The sequence below is a fragment of the Aphelocoma coerulescens genome, chromosome 2, assembly GCF_041296385.1.
Source record: "Aphelocoma coerulescens isolate FSJ_1873_10779 chromosome 2, UR_Acoe_1.0, whole genome shotgun sequence".
NCBI lineage: Eukaryota > Metazoa > Chordata > Aves > Passeriformes > Corvidae > Aphelocoma > Aphelocoma coerulescens.
Genome location: NC_091015.1, coordinates 39,958,675 through 39,979,034, shown reverse-complemented (window position 1 = coordinate 39,979,034; position 20,360 = coordinate 39,958,675). Strand labels below are relative to the sequence as shown.

Genomic DNA, 20,360 nt, shown 5'->3' with positions numbered 1-20,360 from the left:
AAAAAGACCCCTTCCAATGCACATGTCACAAACTGCACAAATGAAGCTGAAAAGGATAATGAATTTCTCACTCTGAGCTGTAATATTTCACACTTCAGATTTGGTGGAATTTTTTTTTTTTTGGCTTTTTAACTCTCATAGGCTATTCTGCTGAAATAAATGGCAGTTTTCTTTAAATGCCATCCTTGGTGGTGTGTGTATGTGTGTAAAAAAGGAGCAGAGCCCTCACTCTGTCAGTCTGGTGTTCAGTGTTCCTATTTGGGTAGTATCAAACCAAGCCATCTCCTGATGGAGCACTGCAAAAAAGAACTTCTGCCGAATCCTTGCTGTTTGCCTTGTAGCAGCAACCAAAAATGTCCACACTTGGATGATGCTCAGGATCAACACAGCAAAGCCAATTCCCACGTAGTAGTAAGCAAACCTGGGGTAAGGGAACAAAAGCACATGTGATCTCACTGTATCTTGTGAGAGAAGTTAGACACATAGAGCAGCAACCAGTCTTCATTAATGACACCAAAGTAAACACTGAAGACTGTGACGCATTATTGAGAAACCTTTTCGAGTAAGCAGACATTTGCCTTCAGCTGAAACAGATAACACAGTAAAAGAAACTCCTCCAATACTTTATTAACAGGATAACTACAGACTCTTACTTTGTCATTTCACCTTCTATATCCACACCTGGATCTGATGGGCAGCTGGAACTGTTTCCTGAAGTATCTGCGAAGGGGAAATAAGAAATAGGAATATTTATGAAAGTGTTCTATAAAAAAGTCGATTCATGGCAATATGGGGTCATCAGTTTTAGAATGTTTTTTATTTTGCAGGTGGGGTCTTGCAATATAAACTTAAATACAAAATTATTTGGCAAACACACATTTATTTTTAAGGAATTAGTGCCTGATAACTGAGGTTGGTCATGCTCCCTACTGTCTCAACAAAGTCAAAGTTCATTCATAAAGTGCACATCCAATGCTTTGGTTTTGCCCTGGTCTAGTCATTAAAGATTGATTGAAATGATTGGCTTATTTCCAGCAGGATGAGTGTTGCTCATAATATACTCCCTTAGATGTGTACCAGTGCACAGTTGGCAGGGGAAAGGAATCTTAGCCTCAGTAGCAAAGCACAGCCAATTTGTAGAGAAATCTAATTTTAGCTTTTTACCATTGGATTCCACGCCACTGAGCACAAAGCTGTTTGTCATCTCTCCAAAGATAATGATCATAAGTGGCATTCCAGTTCCATTTGCAGCTGCTGCTACCAAACCAACTACCATCAACAGGATATCCACCCCGTCAGCATAGCAAAACTATGTAAGCATTAAAAAAAAAAAAAAGAAAAAAGTGACATTACACCTGACAGTTCATAAAATTGCTACAGTACAGCAGACTTGCAGAACATGCTTCATCCATACATTCTAAGTAGCAACACTCCATCTGAAGGTAAACTCAGTACATAAGGATTTTGTAGTAGTCCAACACATCTTTAAATCAGTAGTCAGGCTGCTAAGAGAATACTGACAGGACACTGATTCTCAATTTGGAAAAAAATTACATGTTTGCAAGTGATTATGACCTTTGTAGAATGTATTGTATTTTGTGTTCCATTTAGTTACATATTTACTAAGGTAATGCCTCTAAAATGTAAACAGGAGTGAGTTATTGACCAGCACCTGGCTTATACCTACCAGTAGAAAATGTTTTCAGCAGAGATAGATTGTATCTTAAGACCTGTCTACCTCTGAAGCTTTGTTTGGTTTAAAGAAGGATGTGAATTTAAACTGCTGTAGATATGCCGGGATGTGGTTAATCTGAAATCAGAGCGTTTTATTCTTGACTGTCCTAACCATCTCAAAGTGTAAATACATGTGGAATAAACCAGAGAAGAATAAAACTTTTCTTGTTTCAGAGTAAGCAAGTCCACATGTAAGAGCTATTTTGGTTTGGGAATAGCTGTCCTATAGAAAACTGACACAAAACCATATCACTGGTTCTCAGAGAGCAGGTCCCTCAGGTGTCAAAGACAGGATAAGCCCTTTATGAACAGACCCAAGGCAAAGGTTTATGAAATAGATATGTCTTAAAACAGCCTCATCTTCCAACAGCACTAAGGTTGAACTGCTGTCCTTGCAGTCTTCCAAGGGGGGAAATGTGACATAATGGGGCAAAACTTTAAGAGGTCTAGAATCAGTAGGTCTCAGGCTTCTTCTCAGGTTTTTGATTGCCTGTTAACTGCAATTCATAAACAACTCACAATGCCAAATAAAGAAAAGAAAATATAAAGCAGACCATCAAACAGGACACTAACCAATTCAAGAATGCCAACCATTTGTTTCTCTGTCTTCTCATCTTCCTTCCTAGAGTAAAATACAAAAGACTAATTAAGATGAGGGTTTTTTTAGCAGAGCTGTATTAAGCTCTTCTCCTTCCCCTGCCCCTCTCACTTCCCCATACACCCAGTTACACCACAGGTCACTACGTTAAGTTAAAAAAAATTCCTACATTTTCCTCTTTGGCTTTAACTGGTCACTTTGTTCTACATGTTCTTCATGCTGGAAAGAAGGATCATCACACCCCTTGCTTCCAGATTCTATTGAAATAAAAAGAAGATTTGTTTTTTTAGCAAAATAATTCATCTATTGCACTATTTTCTTGTGTCTTTAACTGCTGATACTTTTGAATTTAAAGACTAATTTTTCCTTGTGTTCTCAGGAGGAGGTTTTCAAGAAAGCCTGGTGAATTTTTCTCTTCAGTTCATCTTTATTCCAGGAAAAAGCTTCCATGTCCATTTCTGAGATAGAAACAACTTCATTTTTATATTTAAAATGTATTTATACAGAAAGATTATCAAAGACTAAAAGAAAAAGAAAGAGTTAATTCTTCCTTCAAATACCTGCACAACTGAACGCAAATTAGGATAACGCCTAATGAAATGAGTGTAATTGCTTATAGCGAAGGTTATAACTGCTGTAGATAACATAGAATAGATGGCAATTAACTAGAGGATCATGTCCTTGCCTCTAATAACCATCTTAATTATTATCTTGCAGTAGGTGCTACATGTCCCACTTGCTTTGTGCTAGGAGCTTCAGAAAGGTATATGAAAGAGTAATCCTACCCAGCAAGCTTAGAGTTCTAAATGCATAAAATAAGATGCAATAAATATAGAAAGAAACTGACGAGTAACCACAGTGGGGAGCCAGCTGTAAAACAAGAGGAGAAAAGGTACTCCCCACACCAACCACTCCCAATTTACATTTACCTTAACTTCTGACTCACTATGAATAGAATTTTCTACATACTGCTTGAATTTTAGTCAGCCTATAATGATGGTTTTAGACAACCATTTGAAAGCAATAATGTGCTTCCAGCTTACTCATCTCAGCAAAATTTTCGTGCCTGGGCTAGGACCCTCCTTAACAGTTTTACCAATGTAAAAGAATTTTGTTGAACTTGATGGAATGAGTCACACAGAAAGTGTTTTATAGGTGTGGCTTTAATTCACTCACTCATAGGAAACTCATCACTTTACTTCCTACAAAACCACTACAGCAATCTGGAGAGTATTAAAGTGTTCTTTAGATTCAAGTCTGTGGAAAATAGTCTTCAAACACATATGTGGTATTCCTTCTTACCAGGATTGGAGAGATCCTGTTCTATGGAATTTTCCAAATCGTCCTTCATTGTTCTTTTTGTCGTATGCTAATGAGAGAGTTACATTAATTAGAACCTACAATAACCCCCACAACAAAACATTTTGATTTAGTAAATATACAAAGAGTTCACATCTGTGGATTTTTCTATGACTCATTACATTTTGGTCTCAACATCATTCTACTTAAATAGAAAAACTAAAAAGAAAAAAAAATAGGTAACAGTGTGAAAAAAGAACTACCACTAATGAGATATTAAGAACAGTCCACACTATTACAAGAGAACTGAGATCAGTAGCCTATTTTAGTAGTCTTTTATGCTAAATCCTGAGAGCCTTCATATAAAAATTACTGTGAACAATCTATAACAGAATAGATGATTTCCCTCATTACCTTATGCTTGATTAGAACTAATTGAGCAGTCATAGCATGGTCATGAGTACAATGATAAAGACATGCACTCCTTGTGCCATGTGGTACTAGGATACGTTTAGAGGCAGTAAATGACTGATGCTCTAAGTATCCAGAGACTTCTCTTCTTGATCTATCAAATATATTCGTTAAAAAACCAAACAACAACAACAAAATCCCAAGCAACAAGCCACATATGAAGCTGACAAATCCTAAAAAAACATTGACAAGAAAATGCCTACTCAACCTCAGATAAAGGGCGGGGGGGAAGGATAAAAAGAACGACCACCCTCTTTGCTCGGTTTCCGACTGTGCTTTTCCCCTCCCGTTATTTCGGCTCACCTTCCCGGCTCACCCCACGCTGCCGCCCGCGCAGTGGGTGCGGCCCCCGCCCTGGGCTTTATAGCGGCGGCACCGTCCGCCCTGGGCCCGCCCTCGGCTCGGGTTGCAGGTGAAGGTCGGTGCCGCAGCTGGGCAGAGCCGCCCAGGATAAGGGGCCTGCAGAGGGATGTCTGTCGGCTGCTGCCCGCTGCGGCCCCTCGGAAGCCGCCCGAGCGTCTCCGAGCCTGCAAAGCGAGCACGGAGAGCCCATCAGCCCCTTGCCGGAGCATCGCTTCCATCCCGAGTCGCACAGAAGGACTAATGTTAGAAGGAGACCACTGGATGTCATCCGACCCAACCTCCCTGCTCCAGCTGAGTCATCTAGAGCACATTACTTAGGATTGATCTGTACAAACAGATTTTGAATATTTTCAGCCAAGGAGGACTCCACAGCCTCTCTGGGAAACCTGTTAAGAGTGCTTGGTCACCTGCACAACAGAGAAATTCTTCCACATGTTCAGTCAGAACTTTCTGTGTTCCAGTTTCTTCTTGTTGCCCCTTGTCCTATTGCCTGGCATCACTGAGAAGAGGTGTTCTGTCCCTTTGGCACCAGATGCTCACAGGCATCGATAAGGTCCCTCTCAGGCTAAACAGGACCAGCTCCCCGAGGCTTTCCTCATAAGTGAGGTGCTCCAGTTCCCTCATCATCCTCATAGCCTTATGCTGGACGTGCTCCAGAAGCTCCATGTCTCTCTTATACTGAGAAGCCCAGAACCGGACACAGAGTCTCACCATTACTAAAACTAGATGAGTTTAGATCTAGAAAACTCAGCTGCTAAGCAGAAAAGAGGGGATATTTGAAGAGTTGCTTGTCCAGGGAAACATTCAGGCTTGGGAAAGCTATCTGAAGGTCTTGCCACATTTGGGAAGTTGCATCACTGTGCTTGGAGAATTTCAACTAAGAGTAAAGATATGCTGGTGAATTTCAGCTGAGAAATATTATTAAATAAAGGTTTTTGTGTTCCACTTCTAAATGATATGACAACTGAAACTAGCAAAATTCATAATTGTTTATTGAGAAGCTAAGCAAAATGTTTTGCTCATTTGGTTCCCACCTATTCCCCACAATTTGTGTGACATTTTGGTGGTTTTTTTTTTCAGAAATAAGACTGTTTCTTGTTTTGGGTTAGTTCACAGGGTGGTGGTTGGTTTTCTTGATGTGGTTTTTTTCTCCCCTGTCTGAAGAAATCAGGTAAACAAATTAGGTTTTCTGCACAAGCCTAAAAATAAGAGTCCTTCAGCTCCCCCACTGGCACATATTATAATCTATATAATTTGCTTTCAGCAATGCCTCTGGTGTTTATGATATATAAACTTCTAGTTGTTTTTCCATCTACTCAAATGCCAGTATCCCAAAGAAGAGTCCCAGATATTTAAACTAGCTACTCAGCTGACGTTCTTCTCAAGAAGGAAGTTCAAGACTTGGCCTAATTTAAGATTCCTTGTTCCGCCTTGCACTCAGTATTCAGATTATGTTTATGTTACACACATTGGTTATGATGCTCTGGAAGAACCTCAGAAGAGGCATTATTGGGTATTATTGTCTCCTGCCCACTGGAGTCCTGTATGTTCAGGTAGAGTCAAAATCCTGCATGTCAGACCTATGACTTTGTTAGTACTTATGTCATCAGCATTACCTAGGAGTTATATTATTTACTTATATTTTATATTACTTGTATGTATATATATGTAATTCATATCAGCCTGGAGAAAAGGAAGCTCAGGGAAGCCTTTTTTTTCTCTACAACTGCCTGAAAGGAGGTTATGGCAAGGTGTGTATCTACCTCTTCTCCCAAATAGCAAGTGACAGGATGAGGAAGTGGCCTTCAGTTGTGCTAGAGGAGCTTGAGTTTGGATATTATGAAGAAATGTCTTCACCAGTGTTGTCAAGCATCAGAATAGGTTGCCCAAGGAACTTGTTTTGTCACCATCCCTGAAAGCATTTAAGAAGTGTGCATCTGTGGCACTTAGCAACATGGTTTAGTGGTGGACTTGATAGTGCTGGGTTAATAGTCTGACTCAATGACCTCAGAGGTCTTTTCAAATCTAAATAGTTCTATGATTCTACAGCTCAGTGTTAAGACTGTATTATGCACATACACATCTGTTCTCTGTTTCAAAAAATTAAGAAGGGCTTTGGCTTCTGCTGCCATGAAGAATATGAATTTACAGAATTTTGGAAGAGACAGGACAGCAAGCTGAAATGACTTCACTGTTCCAGCCTCAGGCTTCACAATTTTATGCAGTATTTCCTTCACCAAAACTAACAGGTTTTCTTCTCAGTCATCTCAATGAGAATGAGAACATCTCCTTACCACACCTCAGTTTTTTGTTTAAACTGGTCAGAAACTGCTATTTTTAGAAGAAACTATCTTTACATATAAAATTTTAGACAGAGGGACATCCCACCTGGAAAGCAAACTCCTGGTGTGGGATTGAGAGCACATAGATAGCAAAGTACAAAAAACTCACTAAAAAGAACCCAAAAAAATCACTAGGACTAGATTTCAGAATTACAAAATACACATCATACTCAGCATCACTGGCAGCTAGGGAGTGTTTAATACCTCCAAAACACAGACACGTTCACTTTTCAAAGCTTTGTTTTCAGTTATTCACACACAGTAACAATGAAGTGTCGATCACAATTCAGATTCTTTGCTCTACACACCACAGGCCTGGCAAGAAAGACCCTCAGAGTTCCCCTGCCCAGAAAAGTCGGTCCAAAAAGGGTGTGAGAGGAGGGCAAAGAACCAATCATGCAGAGAAAATAATCACAGGGTGTTGAGCAGGAATTTGTTTCCTTCTCTCTCCCTCCTCTCCCCAGTTCTTCCTTTGGAAGGGATGCTCTGCTCTATAAGATAATGAGCATCTTCAAAGGGGGAAAAAACCCCACCCAACCTATAAACAAAGTGATTAAATAGAAAATGAACAAAAGAAGGAATAAGGAATGATCTCCTGGAAAAATATTCCCCATCAAACCTACTGAGAAACATGGGCTTATAGTCTAGTTACAGCTAAGCACTCTGTGCTTAAGTAAAAAAATAAATTAGTATATTCTGATATTTTTACAGAAGCAACAGTTCTGGACTAAAATACACGTGTAAAACAGAGACGACTCCCATTAATAGAAGGGAGAGCAGCAACACAAAAAATTGTAGTTTACAATCATGCCCTTTTAATTTTGGGGTGAAGACATTAAGATAGAAATATCATAATGCAATTTGGAGAAAAAATACTATTTCTTCCTTTATCCAAAAATATTTTCTATCTTTGGAAAATACTAGATTAATCTGAAAACTATTCTATTCCAAACAGCCAATATACACCATTTCCTCCATGTGTTTGGTTCATCTGTCCAAATGTTGTCACTGACTGGAAGAGAAACATTAAACACAGTCAAGTATCATTAATTAACACCAGCCATAATGGACTAGAAAATATATCTACTTTAAAAAACTGTTATTCATAAGCTCATTATTAAAACAAGCAAATGAAACACCCTCCCTGAAATAACCTGTAATACAAGCTGAAAATGAGAACTTGTTTCCCCAAGAAAACCATTAACCCTGAAAAGAATTCAATGCATGGTGTGCAAAACCAGGAGACACCCAGCTTTACTGGAACGTGTCCTTAAAATGACAGTCAAATATGAAGAAGGTGTACTGTATTTACAGGTATTGTACAGGCTCCTTACCACTTTTTTATTTCTCCAAAAATCCAGAAGAACACCAGGAAGACACCTCTCTGCCCTCAGAAACCACTTGTGGGAAGTCAGGGCTGGTATTTGACCCATTACCTTAATTATATCTGCTCACCTTCATATCTCGTGCTGGGTTGTAATTCACAGGGCGGAGGTATAAAAGACTGTGTTGAGCTTTGGTTTTTGTTGCTTTGTCACTTTTGCTTATGTAACCTGAGCTTCAGCCAGAAAAGACTTGACAATCACTTTAAGATAAGAAAGTCCTGGTTTCTCATTTATTTGTTGGCAGTCAGACTAAAAATGGAATTGCTGTTGTAGGGTTTGGGGGCCATCAGTTATAATCCACTCCCACATATCCACAGCAGTACAGTGACATATGTACTGTACTGAAGCTCAACAGTAATGCTATTAACAATCACTGGGAGTAGCCGTGGTCATGGCACAGTACTTGGAGTTAGGAGATTGAATTTTGGTGGGCATAAATGGAGTGGCTTAATAAAGGAAGCAGACAACTAAGTTGTTGTAATAGTTGTAATTGTCCAAACTGAAACAATATTACAGGTATTCTGCTATAACACTGGCAGCTGCAGAGCTATTGGAGATTTGGTGCAGTGAAGGGAGAAGTGACACTGACTGTGCCTTAATTATGCCTCCCCTGATAGGGGAGAATTTTAGAGTCTTTGCCAGGAGTCCAAGAGATGAACAGGACTATCAGCCTTCTGTGCTTTCAGATAGTTGTTTATTAAGTCTTATCAGAGAAATAGAGCCACTTAAGGTGACCCAGACATAGCACAGAGCAGAGAATGCAGGAGAATGCCAAATTATCAAGATTGCACAGCCTTTTTGAAGGTAAATTAACCAATGGTCCCTAAAAGCGTACATTATTTATACTTTTCCACCAATGTATAAGAAATCATCTAGTCACGTAGAAAGGAACTGAAGAATTCTTTATCCAATCATCCCAAACTACTTCTACTGCAGAATATGGAGTAGTAGAAGAAGAAGAAGAAGGTCTGGAGAACAGCAACAATCCTCCATTTTGAAGTTTTTTGCTTTTATCTATTTACTATATTGACAAACCCAAATCCTCTAAATTTTTCACCCTGTGACAATCTTACATAATATTCTATCACCTGGTTCACACCAGTGTAGATTCTAATTCTTCCCAGAGGGTAGGCAATTTTCTCCAAGGATGAAGGTCAAAAGCAGTGTTGTCCAGGGGGGTAGAACTCTTCAAAACAGGCAGAGAAATATTCTCTGCACTCTGAGTTCCTACAGAGAAGGTCTGGGTAGAGGTGAATGCTGGAAGAATTAAAAATCAGATAAAGAAATATGTCCCACCACTTCAACTTTCTGACAAAGACTGAGCTATGTTGTCCGAAAGTCCTGATGCTGTAACCAAACAAAACCATTGTTTGTGGTTTCCCAGAAACTAGAGAGTGGGAACACATCTGATCCCTTTAACTAAACAGTAATATCAAAGATAGCTATTTATTTACAACAGTTTTTAAACAGAAAATCTTGCAGGAATTCATTAACGCTGAAATAGTTTTACAAATTCTCTGTAGTACACATTTTCTCTAAGAATAAAAACAAGGCAATGCATTTCATTCTCCCCTGTGAAGTTTGCAGGTCTGCTTTAGGAGACACTTAAGTGATAATTGTGAAGAATTTGGCAGAATTACTATAATTCCTCTTGCCTTAGGAAAAAAATGTCAAGCCAATGTGGTTCATTGTTTTTTATAAAATAGAGATTTTTTTCTTCTTTTTTCCTTCTAAGTTGTAGAGTAAGATAAGTAGTAAGTTCATATCAAGCAGAGAAGGCAGTCATTCTGCTGAAAACTTTGTATGCCTGGAACAAGAAAATTGTGTACATAATGAAAATGGTGACTTAAAATGGTAAAGATCCATATAGTTCAGGGGACTGGATGTTGTTATACACATATTTCAGAAAGACAGAGAGGGAAGAAAGGGAAAGGGAGGAGGAACTGCCTTATGTAAGCAGGTTATTAGTTCTAGGACCTTCTGTATCGGAAGAAAGACAGAACAAAGAATTTTCGGCTATCAGTTCAGGAGTATTAAGTGGGCAACAGAGATGAGAAGTAAAAAATGCCCCTTAAATTCTTGGAAAGTGCCAGGAACAGAATTTTCTTTCAAGAGTCAAAAGAAGTAACTGAAGATGAGCTTTTCTACATTTTATCCTGAGAAATGGAATGAGATCAAGGAAGGAGATTTGCATAAAAGTGATGGTGATATTCTATAGTTCATGATTCTTTAGAGAAAAAGAGAGGAATGATAACAGAATAAAGAAAAATTTGAATATAGGATTATTTTTTCTCAATAGGATTATTGTTTCTCATGGAAATGCAGTCTAAGGGCAAAAGGGATAAAAAGTTGGTAATTAATAGAAACTTATTATGAACTTGAAACATAAATAGGAGAACAGTTCATGCAGAAGCACAAGATTCTTGTGGAGGAATAATCTATCAATAAATAGAAGCTGGGAAGGACTTTACAGGCAGCTTTTCTGCAAAATAGCATCTGGGAGATGTACTGGAAGGAAAACTGAACAGAAACCAACACTGTCAAACTGGAATAAAAAAAACAAAATTCACAAAAGCACACAAGAGTCACATGTGAAATATACGGAATAGTGTTTTCTCTCTGTAGCAAGTCCTCAGCTGGAATGCAGTGTCTAATTTTGGTTGTTTCAAGACAGATGTGCATGATAGGAATTAAGGAAGAAAGTGAAACTGAAGGCATATAAAAGATATGACCCTTGAGGAAAGACAGATGGAATTGGGTTTGGTATAGTGGAAATATGCAATAGATTCTAGAAAAATCTGAGAGACTGTTGCAAAACCAGTAGAATCCAGTGTCTTCATATCTACTGTGGCGCTAAATTACAATAAGAAAGAAAAAAATCAGAATGCTTTTAGCTGGGCCAGATAACTGATGAAACTCTTGATGTCTAGACTTTCAATTTATTTCTTTTTGGTATTTTTTTCTTTTAAAGTCAAGCAATTTTGTCTACAAGGAAAAGAATGGTATAGATGATTTTGCCTTGAAGTATGGGGAAAGATGAAATTGTCTTCTGAGATTTCATCAGCTCTATTTTCTCTGTTGTGCTGATAAATATAATGAAGAGTAAAACAAAATGAAAGTGGTTTAATCACAAACAACTTGTATTGTGATAAAAGACATGAGTTTAGTAATAAACTGAGTCTGTGGAACAGCTAGCAACACTTTTGGTGAAGCTTTCCACTGGTGAAAGATGGGAAAGAGGACAAATGGCAGTGACTTCACAACCTTGTCTGTACCCTGGGATGGGTCATTGACATGGCATTTTCATTAATTTTCAGGCTTCTTTTTGGAGTGCATCAGTTATTTCACTTTCAGATGAAAGTGAGGTTTGGTTTTGGGAATAGTTTATTTCTGAGTTTACTTCCAAGAGCTTATTTCTATAGAACACTTTTGATTCTTTCCATCTTTTGCAGTCCTGGAACAGTGTCCTTGTGGCTTCATTTCTGCACTGACATGATATATCTGGGAGCATGCAATGCATGTCCTTAACTTTGGCTTACACAAATATTTCTCTGTGTTTTTTCTTTCCATGTAACATGACTGTGACACAGCTCAGCACTCACTCAGCGTGACTGGAGAGTTGAAGGAAGCAAACAGTATGTCTTAGGGTTTTGGCTGTGCCACCATGGGATGCCAAGGAAACTCAGGTTAGGTGGTACTCCGTGGAAATGTGGCTGTGCAGAGGGGCTATTTCTGAGCAAAATGGATAAAAGCTGTTAAAACCATCAAGTCCATGGACCTCTTCTGCAGACAATGGATATATTTTTAGCAGTGTAGACATAACTCCTGATGCAATTTTTTCACTGATATAATGTCATAGTGTTTCATGAATATAACCCTGGGATGAACAAAACTGTGTGAAATAAAAAACCTTTCTGTTTCTGAAAGGTCTTATTCAAGCACTCCATTCCATTTCACATCAAAAAGTTAGGTGATAGTAAATTCATAATTCACAGTTCACAATAATAAAATGTGGAGAAAATATCAGATGTCTTTACTACAAGGATAGCACCAGCCAAGCTCCTGTCTTTGAACTGAACAAGATTTTGAATGTGCTGCATAGTGCTGGACAGGATGTTAGCAGCACAGAGAATTTCAGTTCACCTTTTAGTTTCAGAGTCTCAAAGGGAATTACCAAGTGACAATTATTTTCTTTTAAATATTTGTATTTCTCAACACAATGCCAAATCTTGAGTGCAAGGACCTCTCTCTTTCACTTTACTGTCTGACCCTCCAATAATATAGCATTTCGTACATATATATAATTTAAATAACATGACTGAATCAAATGGGTGTTATTCATACACGTAGCATGTGTTTAGTACTGGAGGATGTTCTGATTAAATGTTTATATGCTCCAAAGGGTCAGTGAATGTTGTAATTTTCATTTAAAGGAATCAGTGTAAACATCTCTCTGAAATGCACTTCATGACTCATGAGTACATCACTGAATCTTTCCGTTGTCTGGACAGGCCATGATAAAAATTAAGTTTTTTAAAAGGTTTTAAAGATGTGTGCAGACAGTGACATTCCACTCATAGTATTCCCTTTGTTTAAAAGTTCTCATTTCTTTTGGAATGCCTTAGGTTTTGAAAATCTTAGGTATCCCCTATCATCACATCTCATAGTCACCTCCAAGGTATATGATCCCTGAGGACATGAGTCCTAGGAAAAGGCATCCTAGGATTAATAAGAAATTGTCTCAGAACAGAGGAGATGGGGAAAATTTATGAAGGCGGTTGCCTTGTACTACTTGCATGCAAATAACAATTGATCACCAAAATAAATTACCCTGGTTATAGAGTCAGCTTAGATCTTCAGATTAGAGAAGTTGTGGCTTCTGCTCATAAAGCTGTGTTCTGTGGTCACAATATTGTTTTGCCTTGGGGCAGTTAGGTTTTTTCCATGACAGGCCATTCACATTTACTTGGCTGTGTTCTCTTCTGATGAAAAATATTTTGGCATTTCAGACAAAAGCAGTAGGATTCTGCCAGCTGGTGGCTCCTGCCTTTCAGACTGCATTGTCTGGTGGCTAGTCTTGATGCTGGCTACCATGGCACTGAGTTCTGGTTCAGAGGTAACAAGACTGACAGGGCTGAGGGGAGGAACAAAGTGTCACACCCATTTGTTGCACAGGTAGATGAATTGTGGTGAGAGGAAGAGTGAAAACTCCATGTCCCAAAGCTGACTTAGTCAAACTCCAGTGCTTAAAAGGAAGATGCTGGCATCTTCTAAATTTCCTTCCATTTTGAGTAGGTAGTCTCTCAGGTATCACTACAATCTCCCTTTCCTACTTCTTCCCCCTTCCACTTTGAGAAGTAACAGTATTCACTGACCTGCATACTCTGCAGACTGGGATCTAAAACTACATCTTTTTCCCATAAGTTCCTGACCCAGTCCTTCAGCTGACAGGTGAATGGAGTTTAGGAGCATGTTTTGTCCAGTGTAATCTTTAACAATTCACACTCCCAAGAGTGAAGGAAGCCCTTCACATGGACTGAGGAGTCCTCAGGCAACTAAAGAGGCTAGTGAAATACAGATCCTGGGTTTTGTTGTGATGTAAACCCTCGATCAGGACTCTCTGTACTGTTTTCATGCAGGGCTGAACTTCTAGCTCTAGCTGTGTTTGCAATATTAAACTAGTTATGTAAGTGTACACTTCTGTACGCATCACTGCACAGCCATGCCTGGGCTCTCACCAAACTTTCCTTCTGTTGTACCACTTTCTAAACAGACTACAAGAACTCTAAAGAACTTCTGGTTGGACCGAAATTAACATGGCTGGCAAAAAGGTCTGATGAAAGATACTTCCTTTTAAGTAGAATTTGATTCTTCCAAGGTATGCACAAGGACATGCCTGAATAGCTCTTAAAGATTTGGGAAATGGTTTACCTTTTCAAATTAGCAACAGCATGCCAAAAAAGATTAGGTTACCAGAGACTAGTTTTTGAAATATACTGATAAAGAGAAAGGATAGGAACACTGAAAAACAATGGTAACTGTTTTTTAATTCCTCTTTATTCTTTTCAAAAGGCTGTCAGATTATCTCTGCTATACTACCAGAAGCTATTTGAAGATCTTGAATGGTCTCACAATTGCCTAATGAATGATTTAGTACAGGAATAAACTCAGGTAGTGCATCACTTAATTAACTGGCTCATAAAATAACTGCATTCAGAGAAGTAATACTTCATTTTAAGGGATCTTTAGTAGCATTGCAGAATGATAGTAAAATAGATATTCTAAAAAGTAACTATTTGGAATCAGCGTCACTAAAAGTAAACTCAAAGAACAAGAAGAAATTTGATTTTAATATGGTTGCTACTCAAATACTGCTTTGATTTATTAAGGATACAAATTTGTTTAGGTAAACAAAACAAAACAAAAAAGACTTTTCCCTCCTGTTCCTCCTTATAACAATCTGTGTCGTTCACCATGACCTAGTTGTACTATCCTGATGAACTGATACTTATGGAAATAATTAGAAGAGCCCAGCTGTACTACCCATGACCAAATATCCTTGAAGTCCATATGCACTGTGTGTTTCCCTTTATAATGTCATTCAGAAAAGCTTTTAATGAATTGCAAGTAAATTCTTACCATATGTCCAAGAGAGCAATCAGGAGGAGCTTTCAGCTAGAATCACTGTAAAAGCATTGGATTTTTTTTTTTGCTGTTTATATTGGATGCTATCCTATAACCAATAAGAAGACACAATCTGAACATTTATCACTTTTACACATCCAAGGCATTTATACTGTAATGCCATGGAATACAGCATTCTGCAGTGTTGCCCTAGCTATAAACCTGATAAAAATGAATAAGCTCAAAACCCAGCTATTTCTCTGAAGAACTTAGAGATTTATGTATTTTTTAATCAAGAAAACTATTATTGTGTCTTTTCCAGCCAAAGACCCCAGAATAACCTATCATAGCCTTAACCAGAATCCAACAGGGAATAATCCCTCTCTTTCCAAAAGCACATGGAACAAGACAAAGCCAAAATTTACTGAAGTGCTAAAAACAATCAAAAGTGAGGGCAAGAAGCTCTTATCCACCAGCAGCTCAGCATTCTGTGGAATGCACAACATTTAAATTGCTACTCTGCTGGATGTGGATCACGACTGTGGTTCTGAGTCTCCCAGAAGAAAAGGGTGCCCCAGTGCCAGGATGCAAGTCCGACTGCTGCAGGAGAGGGGAGATGCAGCCATGCTGGTGGGATGTCCAATACGTGGTAGGGTGCTTTGAGGCCTGGTTTTGGTCCAGTTAATGTTATCCAATTATGTACACAGCACGAAGAGGTTTTACAGGCAAGGTTAGATGCCTGGTGATAGGCAAATTCTCCTTGCTAGTGAGGGACAATTAGAATCCTCTACGTAAAATTGGCTCTTCCCTACTCTGGGAATGGAATTCAGCTGACAGACTCAAATACATTTATGTGACCACATGTTTATGCCTGCCCATGAACTGTATGTCCAAATTCAACAGAGTCTAGTCAACAACGCAGCCATCTACTTTAAGGTGATCTGACCAGTTCCCTGCACTCTGGATATCTCACTTGATGGACTACATCTTCATTGACAATAATGGGAGTAGGACATCTCTACAAGAAGACATCTGAAATGATGTGTCTGAAGGTGGGAACAGTGTCTCACATTGAATGTAAGTGAACATCACTGTGTTTTTGCAAATGTTAACACAATTTTCCCCAGGGGAAAGCCTGGGAAGATGATGGTTCATGATGGTCAAAACTTGCAGTAACCATGTTTTTTGTTTAAATAAACCAAGTCCATTAGCCATTCAGCTCTACCATCCCCCTGAAATGTTACACTGGAGGAATCACAGTAGTCTTAGCTGTTGTTCTCTTGGAGAGCAAAAAGTTAAGTTGATCTTAGGATAACTGTCTCTTGCTGTCTTAGATTCAGTACATAAGGCTCACTCTTTCAGAAACAAGAACATCTGACTTGCTTAAACCTTGCATTATGAAAAGCTGTGCTTATGGATGTTTCCTTCTGATGATTTTCATCTTATGTGCAAACATGTGTTTTGAAAATAATATGAGTTTAAAGTAACCAACAACATTGAAAAAGACTTGTGACATCAGTAAATATTGTGGACTTCCATTCAGTGATTTGAGTATTTAAATGCAGGAAAATAATGTGGCTTGTTGTGAGAATGGTCATAGACATGAAAAGAGATTAGCCAAATCCACAGTTTTAAAAAAATATGTCAAATTCTCCTGCTTTGAAGGACTCTTTTATAAAAAGCCAGAAATGTTACTGTTTTGGATAAAATTTGCTGTTACTGATGTCTTCCATAAAATATCCTCATTAAAAAGAAAGACTGCAGTATTACAGTCAAGACTTATCCTACCCATTAAGGTAGATTTAACATAAGAAATCAAATAATGACATTTATCTACGCCAGTATAGCATAATATCACCACTGTAACTGCCAAGGAAGAGTTACTGGTTGAGTAGAGTCAGGGAGAGTGGTATATCTTGCTTTTCTCTGCTTTATTTCTAGGTATTACAGGGACAGTATAAAGCATGATGTAACTTTTAAATTCCATGCAGGTGAGTGGTAGGAGTGAGAATCCATGAAGTGTTTCTAAAATGATGCTGTCATGACAAACACAATATTTCTATGGCATTGAATAGTGTTCAGGTTATTTCCTGATGGTTGTCACTTTTTGAAGAAGGAGTCTCTTCCTATGGATTTTGGTCAGAAGAGCAGCTTGCACTAAATTCAGAATTCAGGGAAGTTTTCAAAACATATTTAAAATTATTTTGTGGGCAAATTAATTTTTTATATAGCTACAAAAAGGCAATTAAAAAAAAAATTCTCCAAGTGGCTATGTTATCTTTATGCTCTTCAAATTACCCTATCCCAAAAGCTTTCCTAAAAATATTGCAAAAAAAAGGTTCAAAGTAGCTTCCTTAAGATAGTATTTTAAACTTTGGATACCGAGGATACATGAACATGGAAATTAAGAAGTGTTATTTTATTACCAACCAACTGCTTTTATGTGCATATTCTGAATTAAATTAAATTTCTTTCACCATGAAGCCAGAAGGTTCACAGGAGAGGCAAATCAGACATTGGAGTGATCGAATGAACCTTGTATCAAGGAAGCTTATGTGGGGAGTTAAACTGGAATTCCACACAAAACTTTCCTTATGTTATATCCCTTATTCCTGTAATGATATAACTTCCCTGGGCTTCTAACAATAAGAACTTTGCTCTAAATATTTAAGAAAATAATTTTAGACATGAGATAGTCCAGAAAGTGGTGATTTGTTTACTTTTTTAGCTCTTCAGCCTCTAATTTGTGTGATCTTGGGCAGATAATTTTCTCCTATTTAAAATAAAAGAGAGAGGATTTTCTGACTTTTTAAGATATTTATATATTCATGAAGTGGAATTTGTGAAAGACAACTTTCCTGATCCACAGAAGTGCTGTGAGAACACAGAGAAAGGGTGAAACGCCAAGATTCTACAGACAGAAAAGTCAGATATGTACATGGTACTAAATGTAGTAGTCAGCAAATGAAAAACAAAATCCAGTAAAATTTTATTTTCTTCTGAGAGGATGAACTGTGTGGGTTAGAGCTCAGAAATACAGGTTTTTAATTGGGAATGGCAATTTCCCCCAAGAGAGGAGCTAGAATTTCTCTGGTGTTAGCAGGCATGTTAAAGCCAATTTTGCAGAAGAGCTTAATATGAGTCACACCTGTTCAAATTTTGCTTAATGTTATGGTGTATGAAAGAAACTTTTGACCTTTCTTAAGGAAGCACAGAACTTTACCAGGCTGGTCAGGAAATCTTGGCAAATCTGGAAGGCTACAGCAGGACATACCTTCTGTTTAACGTTCAGATATTTTGTAAAGCATTGTGTAGGCTGTAAACTGCAGAAGAGCTACTACTGTTTTTTTTTAGAATGTCACCCTCTATCTTTCATTTACTCTCCCACATGATTTATCTGAAAAAGAGAAAAATATCTCAGTAGCTGAAGCTGTTTCTTAGCTCAGTAACAACCCAAACAGTAAGGACACAACAGTGCGAAGATTGTGAGAGAAAGCTGAAGAAGCTGGTGAATTATCAGTATGCAGGGTCATGCACATGTACAAGCCTGCTCAGCCAGCATTTGCAGGCTGGGCTCTTGCTGAAACACGTGATAAAAAAGTGAAGGGCAATCTAATTAAAAACTAGAAACGCTGCACTGAGGCCATTCCTGTTTACCTCCCACTATAAAAGACGTGCCCTCTGTTGCATGCTACATAGTAATAAACAACCCTATAGAAAGGCACTGTGGCAAACAGAATACCTCCTGCTCTAGTTCCCAGGGCTGTTCTTTCCCCCCTCTGTCCTTGACCTCAAATGACTCCTCCTTTCCTCCACCACTGGCCTCACCAGCCCTCCTGGGCACTCCTGGCCAGGCTCAGCTGTGCTCGTCCCAAAGGTCACCAAGGACAGGTGCCCTGCTGCTGCTTGTGGGCTGCCAGTGAGTAAAGGCAGTCGGAGTCCCAGTCCTGGCTCTGTACGAGCTTGCAGAACAGAATGAAGAGTCCCTGGGCATCAAATCAAAATCCAGATGTTCCCCTCCCATCTCTGGTCATATTTAGGATTCACTTATTACCACCTCACAGCAAGAGCAATTTCATTCTTTGAGCAGTTATTACTTAACACCCCAAAATTAGTAATATCTTGAGTTTGATAATAACTGTCATCTGAGACTAAGGATGTTTTGCAACAATATTACAGTATTGACTGGATTTCAACTAGTGAAACAGCATAACCTTTTATCTCTCTTTTTTTTTTTAATTAAAAAAATGGGAGACTTATTTGTGTAAATAATCAGTTAAGTTAAGCATAGTAAAGTAAATCTAGTCAAGACAGGCTGAGTGTTAGCACTGAGTTCCAGCTACAAAACCAGGCACTAAAATCTGGAACTTTGTAGTAAAAACATAATTTCTAAGAGATAAGTGAAATGTTGGAACATGGTGTCTCTCCCACCACAAGGCCTTTGAGATGTCATAGATGAGATATAATAAGTGACTAGTTCAACCAAATTTTAGTTTGAACTTTGCTACTAAATCTGGTCTCCATTTAATGTAATGGCTATCAGAATCAAATTGCACTTAAAACTTTTGGTAACAAATGACTAGCAAATAGACCAGAGATCTATGCAGTGGGAAGCAGATGACTGAATATAACCACAATCAGAGAGAGATAAAATGCCTTCACTCACCAAAGGGTCCATAAATAGACAGGAAGCACTACTGATTTGTTGGATGGGTCAGAAAATGCTGAAATAAAAACACCAGTTCCCGTTACGTCTTATCACTTAGGATTTGCAATTATTCAAGAGCTGTAGTACCCTCACGCCTTCAGCTGGTTCCTGTTCTTCTCTCCCACACAGACCGATTTTGTATGCAGGGAGCAGGAAATTCCCTTGAGCCAGAGGGGAAACTTCAAGTCAAGTTTCTTAACTGCCTTATGTGTTTTACAACTCCTTTACAAAATGCATAATCGCTGCTTATCAGAGGGTGGTTTATATTTAATATTTTCAAAGAGATAAAAGGTTATGAACCAGGAACCTGGCCCTGATGTTCATGCAAGGTGACAGAAACAGGGAGTGAGGTTCATTGCTGCTTACCTTTAAGTACAGAAAAGCCGCCTCTTGCCATGCACATGATTGTGATGAGTAGGACACATCTCTTTGTCCTGTTAGCTGGTTAATTCAAACAAACATCACTGGCAGAGGGCAATCTGCTCAGCTGCTTTGCTGTGCAGAAGGTAAGAGCTGCCTTGGTGCAAAAGATCAATATTTAGAAACCAGTCATTGCTGGGTACAGCTCAGTAGATCTTTTATTATACCAGGTTAATGTGTGCTAGCAGGCAGAGCACCAAAAGAACAATCTCCACATTGTGTTGGATTTTTCTGTACGGTAATTCAGCCCAGTGAAAGTCCAGTTTCTGCCTTGTGAGCAGAAGGGAGTCTGTAATATCACAGCAGGGTCATGTAAGGGTGCAAGAGGTGACAGAGGGAGAAATTTACAGGTGTATGTTTTTCTATTGTCTCAGTTTTTTCTTTCCAAGAAGAATTTTTAGACACTTTTCTAAATA

General features: G+C 38.5%; 1 protein-coding gene across 9 annotated transcripts in view; it reads right to left on the bottom strand.

The window, feature by feature from the left end:
* ABCB5 (ATP binding cassette subfamily B member 5) overlaps positions 1 to 20,015 on the bottom strand; it is a 50,170-nt gene extending 30,155 nt beyond the window's left edge. For 2 of the 9 annotated variants that reach the window (XM_069007087.1, XM_069007089.1), the window contains exons 1-8: positions 19,891 to 19,980; positions 19,483 to 19,540; positions 3,635 to 3,701; positions 2,502 to 2,589; positions 2,308 to 2,356; positions 1,165 to 1,309; positions 654 to 720; positions 230 to 421 (exon numbers count right to left, since the gene is read on the bottom strand). In XM_069007087.1, the coding sequence (XP_068863188.1) occupies positions 230 to 421; positions 654 to 720; positions 1,165 to 1,309; positions 2,308 to 2,356; positions 2,502 to 2,589; positions 3,635 to 3,701; positions 19,483 to 19,494 (620 nt within the window). In that variant the 5' untranslated portion in view covers positions 19,495 to 19,540; positions 19,891 to 19,980. Of the gene's footprint in view, positions 1 to 229; positions 422 to 653; positions 721 to 1,164; positions 1,310 to 2,307; positions 2,357 to 2,501; positions 2,590 to 3,634; positions 3,702 to 4,405; positions 4,503 to 19,482; positions 19,541 to 19,890 lie in introns of those variants that run through there. The other 7 variants (XR_011149000.1, XR_011148999.1, XR_011148998.1 and 4 more) reach the window with 7 other exon arrangements.
* Between the last annotated feature and the right edge of the window lie 345 nt (positions 20,016 to 20,360).